This window comes from Brachypodium distachyon, chromosome 1 (genome assembly GCF_000005505.3).
Source record: "Brachypodium distachyon strain Bd21 chromosome 1, Brachypodium_distachyon_v3.0, whole genome shotgun sequence".
In the NCBI taxonomy this organism is placed as follows: domain Eukaryota; kingdom Viridiplantae; phylum Streptophyta; class Magnoliopsida; order Poales; family Poaceae; genus Brachypodium; species Brachypodium distachyon.
The window spans coordinates 28,658,007-28,666,775 of NC_016131.3; the positions used below are offsets into that span (position 1 = coordinate 28,658,007).

The 8,769-nt window shown below is 41.8% G+C and overlaps 1 protein-coding gene and 1 long non-coding RNA gene across 4 annotated transcripts; one reads left to right on the forward strand and one right to left on the reverse strand.

The window, feature by feature from the left end:
• Positions 1 to 375: 375 nt before the first annotated feature.
• LOC112270103 lies at positions 376 to 3,424 on the forward strand. Its single transcript, XR_002962430.1, has 3 exons — positions 376 to 575; positions 2,074 to 2,152; positions 2,857 to 3,424. It is a non-coding gene; the product is annotated as an uncharacterized LOC112270103 (long non-coding RNA).
• Positions 3,425 to 3,624: 200 nt separating this feature from the next.
• LOC100828746 (putative protein FAR1-RELATED SEQUENCE 10) lies at positions 3,625 to 7,593 on the reverse strand. 3 transcript variants are annotated; one of them, XR_001405822.2, is made up of 7 exons: positions 7,280 to 7,593; positions 6,950 to 7,162; positions 6,198 to 6,359; positions 5,782 to 6,098; positions 4,998 to 5,694; positions 4,427 to 4,879; positions 3,625 to 4,267 (listed from the first exon to the last, which is right to left on the reverse strand). XR_001405822.2 is itself a non-coding variant. In XM_014898134.2 (7 exons), the coding sequence occupies exons 3-6, from the start codon at positions 6,287 to 6,289 to the stop codon at positions 4,791 to 4,793; spliced, it is 1,143 nt and encodes a 380-aa protein (XP_014753620.1). In that variant the 5' UTR covers positions 6,290 to 6,359; positions 6,950 to 7,162; positions 7,280 to 7,593; the 3' UTR covers positions 3,625 to 4,267; positions 4,427 to 4,790. The 3 variants fall into 3 exon arrangements, 2 of the variants coding, with proteins under 2 accessions (XP_014753620.1, XP_024313565.1); XM_014898134.2 differs by having other exon boundaries at positions 5,834 to 6,098; XM_024457797.1 differs by having other exon boundaries at positions 5,834 to 6,098; positions 6,950 to 7,193.
• Positions 7,594 to 8,769: the final 1,176 nt, after the last annotated feature.

An 8,769-nucleotide genomic window follows, 5' to 3' on the forward strand; every position in this document is an offset into this window, starting at 1 on the left:
ATTTTCTATTAAAAAAAGGGAGACAGGTGTAGTGGCTACTCGGCTACCTGTTGATTAGGGAATATATATGTTTACCTTTGAGATCTAGCGCATAGTGAAAAGGGAATTTCTAATGCAGTTTCTTTACCAATAGTTTGTGTCATGTTACAAAGTTTTGTGGTCATATCATGACATGTACCCAACTAGTGCCTGGATCTTGCAGGATTGCGTTTTTAAGATCTCGTCTTACAAGCGTCTTGACCGGGAGAGAGAATTCCATGACCTCCTGAAGGAAGGGAATATACTAGTAATCCATTTTCGCGTGTCCTGGAACTTCTTCTATCTGAGGCCAGGAGAGATCTATCAATATGACGAGAAAACTCCAATCATTCATGCAAAATCTGGACTGCCTGCATCTCACGCCGTGATGATGCTTGGTACTGGGCGTGGGCCGAACCCTGATCCCCAGAGGCATGTGCTAATTCAAAATAGCGAAGGAGTATTGTTTGGAATCGGTGGTGTTGGGAAAGTCTCTCGGGATTCTGTGAAGGGTGTCTATCAGATCATCATAGAGGATCAACAAACAACTTAGTCACGTAAGTCAAGTTGTGTCGTCATATTTTTACTTACAGCATGATCATTCTATGTGCTTATTGTTAACAACTAATCGGTGGGAAAATAAACTACAGATGTGAAACATCGATTACAACTCAATAAATATAAGTTGTACATGACATTTCAAGTGACATCAAGAAAACACACTCTATATTGTGCTTCCCTCCTTTTCGAAAAAAAAACATTGTGCTTCCATCGGTTTCAGTTGTTCATGTGGAAGACGCAATTTGGTTGTGTTATTCTATTCCATCCCTCCCTGAGCCAATACCCTGTCATCCCTTCTTCCGCAACTCGTCATTGTGCTTCAGACACTCTCCGGAAATCCCAGTGAACACAGACACCTGTCGTTACCTCCTTTCATGTGCCACCTCTCACTCTACCACGACAGAAGTATGCGATCATAATGCCAGATGATTAGTCACATGCTATTAAGATTAGCTCTTGACAGAACCTAGAGGTTGCGTTTGTAATCACCGTGGTACTATCTGAGTAAAATATACTTTTCCATAGTTCCATTTTTACTGCAGGCAGGGAGAGGCATGATTTCCATAACAGTCAGGTCAGTTGGTGGCGGTGGTCTGTCACCTTCAGACTGCACCACCGGTTCATATCACACAGGCCATTAAGATGAGAATGGATTATTGATTATTTAATCTGAGATGATAAATGAAAATACAACATTTTTAACATTTAGTGTATTGTTTTAGTCCATAGCAAAGCATGCGTATTGCTAGTTAGATTTAGATATTAATAGCAGGAGATCCTAACTGGCTCATTACTAGACCAAAGTTTTATCAATGTATCCGGGCAACTATATATGCTTTATCATGCAATAATTCAAGCCCTTAAGATGATCCTCTTAGGTTTCTACTCAGGAGTTAGTTTCAGATTCAATGAAACTAGTGCACTTTACAATTGGATCTGCGTAACTGACAATGAAGATAGTCAGCAAGTTTACACAGCATTTGGACGCTTTCCTATTTTACAAATATTGAATGCAATTACACTCAGTATACTAACTTCATATATTTCTGAGGCAAATCACTAAAGATAGGAGTATGCCTTGTAGCATATTGGCATTGCAGTGAGGTAGTGCCAGACTGTACTCAAATGTTTGGATAAGCTTTTCCTAAATGTAACATCTACCATGGGGTTCAGCGCCACTTTAGCAGTAATTTACAGCACTTTGCTTAGGCTGGTGATAGTGCATGGTAACTTAGAGTAGTAACATGTAACTACATAGTGGGTAGTAACATATATGTGGTGTCATGCATTGTGTCATTTATTAGGTTGTAGACTCATCTTGTTTTGATTTGTGTGATGTTATGGTAACATATCTAGTTACCACAAACCTCTCTCTCCTCATTAATAACATGCCACATCACCAAATTTGCTTAGTTGGCACTTATGTTACCACCTTTGTTACTCTCACTATGACCAGCCTTATATAGATTATAAAATACATCTCATGCCTTGCAGGATTGGCTCCCTTCTCCAGAGTGAAATTGTTTTCTGTCTTTCATATATTGGAGGAGTGAAACATGCTGGCGTCAGTAAGGTATTTCATGAGCTCCTTTCTTCCGTAAAAAGTTGCTTCCTGTCCATTATGTGATTTGTAGAGAAATCATAGAGTGCTTATTGGCATACTTGCCTTTCCATCAGAAAAGAACTTGTAAGCAAATGAAAATGGCATGCATGTAACTGTAGAAAATCATGTGAGTTCTGTATGGAAATAACGATTAGAAAATACTGAACTTTTTGCGTAGAAAAGAAGCGGTGGTGATTTTTTTTTTTGCCTTTCACCCTTCAATTGCGTTGGGCATCTGTAGTTAGCTGGTGGAAATAATGAAATATATCATCTGCCATACCATCAAAGTATGGTTTGGATCAACTTGCCTTACCAGGAGGATGCTTCCTTCACCATCTATGAGGTGAGTAGGAAAAATAATAATGATAGCTGCAGTGTAGTACTCCCTCCGTCCAACAAAAGATGTCTCAAGTTTGTCAAAATTTGAATGTATCTAAACATGGCTTAGTGTATAGATGCATTCAAATTTAGTCAAAGTTGAGACATCCTTTGTTGGACGAAGGAATACGACCTTTTATGCTGTGCACAGGATTATCACAAAAGTGCATGGATCACATGGTTCTTAAGTTTTTTGTTTGGCATGTGGAGTTGCCGACTTGATTCACATGGTTGAGTAATAGTATACGGATGGATTCGATCAATTCGGTAAATAACCACACTTGTTTTACTTGCAGGATCCTCAGATGGGGATATGTTCAGTCAGAGATGAGGGTTATCAAAGCTTAGAGGGTGAATATGAGGTGGCCACTCAGATTCTGTTTAGATTAATTATCTATAGTCGTAGCTTATGTATAAACCCCATTCATATCTCTCTGCTCCATGATACCCCTTTTTGCAAACCGGCAGTGATGTATTTACCACTTGAGACACTTGTTTAGCTATGTACTTCCTCCGTCTCATATTAAGTGCATCTAGACTTTTTTAGGTATAGATACATTCATATTTAGACAAATTTAAATCACTTGATATGAGACGGAAGGAGTAACTACGGAACAACAACTCAGACAACCCATGGCCGTGTGGCAATGCTGCGGTCCTGTGCAAAATCCAATCTTACGTACCTGGGGTAGGATTTGCTCGAATAGGTAGCCGATATTTATCGATCCATACAGACATTTGGCTTGGATGGGTCTGGTGATGAGAGCCTGCCGTCAGCGGCTAGCTGGCTGGACACCACCCTGATGATCAGGCCCGGCTTTGGAATCAGATCGATCGGTGGAGCCGCGCGTCTCCATGTTGAATCTGCGCTCACTAAGTAGGTGCAGAAAGGTGATTCTGAGGATACCTCCAATCCTCTTTAATTCAAACACATGAACCAGTTTTTTTTTTAAACGATGTGATTTTAATTCATTTGGTTGAACTATGTAGAGTCAGAGAGTACTCTCGTGGCCACATTTTTGCACCTCTACTCCTAATAGAAGTTGTGTGCACAATCCAGGCGATTGGGACTCAATCAACAGCTTATTAATTAGATTAACTGCCGGGCGATCAACAAAACGCTGGTGTCGTCGGGCCAATCAGGAGCTTATTAATTAGATTAACCATCCATGAAACGCCGGTGTCGTCGCGCCAAGTTCCAGCAGCCATCAGCCATGTCCATGCCCCCAATCTTAAGAAATCACCAAGCTGCTCTGCGTACACAGGACATGTCCTGTGCATACAAAGATATCGTGTCCTGCGTATCCGGAGAAATTATCTCCAGTACAAGGTGGGGCGGGGCGGGGCAAAGTTCTCGCCTCCTAGACTCCCAGTCCTCGGCCCTCCACGTGAAATAGCCTTCATATTTTGGCTGGCTCTCTCTCGTGTCTCCTGCCGCCGGAGCCCTCGCGAGCTGCTTCGGCTCTCTTTCCTAGCGGCATCTTGGTGAGTGGATTTGGTAACTCTGCGATATATACTCTTGATCTATTTCTCTCTGAGGACATGACTTGTGCGACGAACAGTGAATTTGCTCCGTGCCTCCAGCTCTTCCAGGACGTATTGCCCTGACTCGAAAAGAGTCTGACCAAATTGCTCAAACATAGTCCTAGTATACACCTTGCTAGCGTGCACCTCAATTGGTAAATTTGCCCTCAACACGACCCCACTCTGCATCACAATGCACACAAATTAGTTTGACCTAAGGTAAAGTCATGCTGACAATTTCAAAGATTTATTGTTACGATCATTCCATATATGTATCCGTTTGTATCCAAATGCTATGAACGTAAGTTTATTAATATTTTTTAAAGGGGACTCCATGTTTACCAGTGAAGTCCTTTTTTCCTGATAGCTCTCCTCTGAATCACGGTCGAACTGAAGCTTCTCGTACTGCTTCACAAATAGGTGCATTGGGCATCTTGTTGGGACATAAGTCTTTAGGACATGGTTTGCGCTCTCGCTCCTTTGTGTGCTCGTCATTTTTGCACAGAAAATGTCCCTGAAATAAGGTTTAGCCCATTTACGCCGTACCTCATATATCTGAGTAAGACATGGTTTCTTCTGGAGGCCATATTTCTCCAGCATCTCTGCCCAGCACTTCTCGAACTCCTCCTCAGTGCACATGAGGTTAACCAACCTGTGGAACTCAGTCCTGAACTCACTCTTCTTCCCGTACAAAGCCCCAACCACTCTATAGCCTTTTTGAGCACATGCCACTTGCACCAACGGTTTTCGTATTCGGCAAAACTTCAGCAATGGCAACCTCCATCCTAGCCTGATCTGAATGATGGAATAAAGAATTATTGACCGTACATTATCAATTCTGAAAAATCTGGACTATATTTACATTATAAAAGTTTCCAAATGTTTCGTTAGATCAGAATATCGAATTCCGTACCTGTTAGTATTGCCTTTGGGTGACGGTCCTTCCCACCAATCATCCACATGAACTCCACGAACACCCATTTAAAACTCTCCACCTTCTCATCCCTCATTAGTACTCCACCTAATATTATGCTCTGGAAATGGTTGTTGACAGCAACGAAAAGTCCGAAAGGCATGTCATAGAGGTTTGTCTGGTACGTGGTATCAAAAGTTATCACATCTCCGAAACATATGTATTGGTCCATGCTCTTCCCTGATGTCCACATCAGGTTCTTTATTCTGCTATCATCGTCAACCTGCACCGTGTATTTGAAATCAGGGTCTGCCTTCAGCATCTTGCTGAACACGTCCAACGTCTTTGCTGCATCATTGTCCGACTGTTCGCGGCTGATCTTCCCGCATAGCGTTTTCAGAGATCTCTTGGTAAAAGGTATACGGTCCATGCTCCCAAAGAAACTACCAATGATACTGTACACCTTCCCAAGGTTGATGTTGTTCTCCCATAGCTGCTTCACAAGTTGTTTAGTGTAACGATCCATGTGCCTATGTGATTGCCAATGAAGCTTCTCACCGCATGTCTTCGACAGTTCATGGTTGTGTTGATCCCTATGCTCACATATGTACCATCCCTTGTCCTCCGATCTTAGCAGTCGGATCAATGCCGGGCAGCCACACCTAGCGGACCTGCTATTCTCATGCAATGGTTTCCCCTGACCAAAAAATGAAAATTGACGTAAAAATACGATCTCATCCTTCATCACCTTATCATGAGGAATACTTATGTCCGAAAATAGTACCTCAAAAAAAATTTACAACCTGATAAGACACCTAATCATTGCACCGACTTACCGCACAGCCGCAAACAATCTCCTGCATACACTTTTTCCGGTGAACGTTCAACCTGCATTTCGCATATCTGATGCCAAAACCTACTTCCCATGAATACAGGTTATAAAAGTCGTATGCGTCTTCCAGGCTGTCGAACGAAGTTCCCACCATAGGATTAACTACTGTATTGCTCTTCCTCTCTGCGTAGTTCTTTATTGAATTTTCCAGAGCACTAATCCGTTCTGGATTGATCTCTCGCTCATCTGGTGCCACGCCAATCCTAACCCTACAACCATGTGGTAGAAAAGTACAAGTAAATGCTCATTGTACTAAGCACACTCCAGATTTACATCTTTCGTGTTATTCTGCAATTCGTATTTCTCACCTGCATGTCCAGCCTTCAGAATTTATCTTCATGACACCTTCTCTTGGGGGAAATTTCATGCTCGTTTCCGCATGACAGACGCCATTGTTCATTCTGTTTACCTCTGGCTGCTCACCATCAGTTCGTAAGGCAGTGGTCTGTGGTTCCTTTCCATCTAAAATCCTGTTATAGATGCATTGAGATCAATCCCGATTAGTGCTGAACAACGTTGTCATAACAAGGAACGCCCAGTGCCAATAAGGAAACCAATTAAAATTACAACAGAAAGAAACAGCCGAATTCTCGTTTTTTCATGCGCGCATTGGATTTATTCAGACAGATTTCCACGATGATTATAACCAAAGCAACCGGGCAACCACATCTGAATTCGTCTATGCAATTTTGATTCCCTAAAATTATATTCACCGCGTCCAAATAAATGCTCGAATCATAGTTTGATCATGATAATCACCAGCACCAGATTTTCCATATGATTCTACAGTGTTAGTGCTCACTATTTCTTCTTCAGCATCCACCCACCAACTAAGTGCGTCACATGCACTGTGTCAGGACATATGGAATACGGTGCATTGTTTTTCATGTCCGTTATATATTCCTTTCCATTTAACTATTTTCATTTCGAAGCAGCCATCACATTGCAGAAGAAAGTTTTAAAGAACATAAATAACGGTACCCAGATTCATCGAGTCAGTCAAACAAAATGCGAGCGCTGCACACAATTGGGAATACGGTACGTCTGGTGTCGAAATTACCTGCCACATGTTGTGTTTATCTCCTCCCTGTGGTTTTTTGTTCCTGCTGTATCTGCATCAACATCGAACGATTCGTCTCGGGCGACGTTGCCATTCTATAGGTCAGGACCGATGTTTCGTGGTTGAATAAGATAAAAGCTTCTTCCATAACTTGCTTCCTCCTTATCTGCGTTGTTCACAAACTCGGTTCTATCCGGCAAGCCGGCATACTCCCTGCATCGAAATAGAGCACCCCGTCATGCAACTGATTATCACAGTCACAACAACGTCGGACGTCAATGGACTGCGGATCAGATAACACCCCGTTCCATATGTGAATGAAATACTTACCTGAAATACATTCCTTCGCAACTCCTCGACCTTCTCAGCTTCCCCATGGATCCCCCTTGCGGTGCCTTCTCAACACGCCGCCGCAGTTGGTTTATGCTCCCTCAATCGACTAAATCTGGCACCACAACCCCCAGCACCGCGCCCTGGTAAGCCGGATCTGTGACTAGAACTGCTATTTATCAAGAAGCGGAGGCGCGGATGACGGCTAATCGGCGGGCTGGCTGCAGTTTGCTTCGTCGGCGACGGAGGGGGTAGACTGGCGATATGGGTAGTTGTTCTTGCCTGCTGAAGAATTATTAATGCCAGTTACTCTGGTCCATTCAATAAAACCAAGGAGCACTAGCCCAAATTCTTCATGTGCCTCTCCACACCTAACTGGGCCGTCCAACACGTCTTCTGGTACCCAATTAATAAACCCGCTAATTTGTGGACGTGGTCCTTTGCTGTATGATAGAAGATTAGTTAATATTCCAATCGAATTTTTTTTCACAAGTTCCTGCTCCTCCTTTCACAGATGCATTGCAATTTGTGGATGTTGCATTAGAATGTGTCCATGAAAACTTTAGGTGCTGGAATTTCTGTTCCACTTCAGTATTGTAATATGTGCTACTCTAAGGATCAAATATTTTCTTCTCAAACTTTTAAGTTCATGTCAGTGATTGGAGGTTTTACTTTGAGGCATGATTGTTTGATAATAAAAGTTTTTCTTAGGTTATAGGAGAAATGCTCAACTGAACCCCAGTGCACTGCGCCCCATATCTGCCACCCTCGCATACGGCAAGTCTCGATTTGTTCAGTTCAAGGTTAGCAATTTTCAGCAAGTATATGAGAATCATGAGCCATCTTTGGATATCCTCCAACATAGCAGACTTGTATATATCGTCTTATTCAGAAATTAATTTGATATTTGTTCCCACCTATGCCACTTTGTGCAATAACAATTTTTTTGCTTACTCACCTGATACCCTGTAACGAACTCCGTGGTTGTCACTTGGTTAGGTATATATGTCAGCAATTACTCTCTTCACATCAATGACACACAAGCATGATGATTCCTTTGTATTAAAAACACACTGTCAGGTAGTATCCATAGCCAAGTTTTCAGAAATGTTTGCCATCCAATCTGATTAGAATGATTGATCTCTACTACTGAAATGAGCATTCGTCATGTAAGATAAGCTATACAAGACCCCGAATGTGTTTTAGAGGAACAATGCCAATTGGGTTTCTCATATACTTACTGAAAAAATAATTTCTGACTTCCTTTTTTTACTGGGATTAATTTCTGAATTTATTGGAGAATAAAAGGAAATTAAAGTCTCTAATAAAAGGACTGTATATATAATACGCCATGCACACCTGACCATTATTTTGTACTTACCTGTATTGGCGATAGTGACTGTTTTTATTTCTCTGTACAGTCAAAATACATTGATCTGATTAATTTAGGTAGTATATGGAAATCGGAACAAAAGAAGCATGACACATGA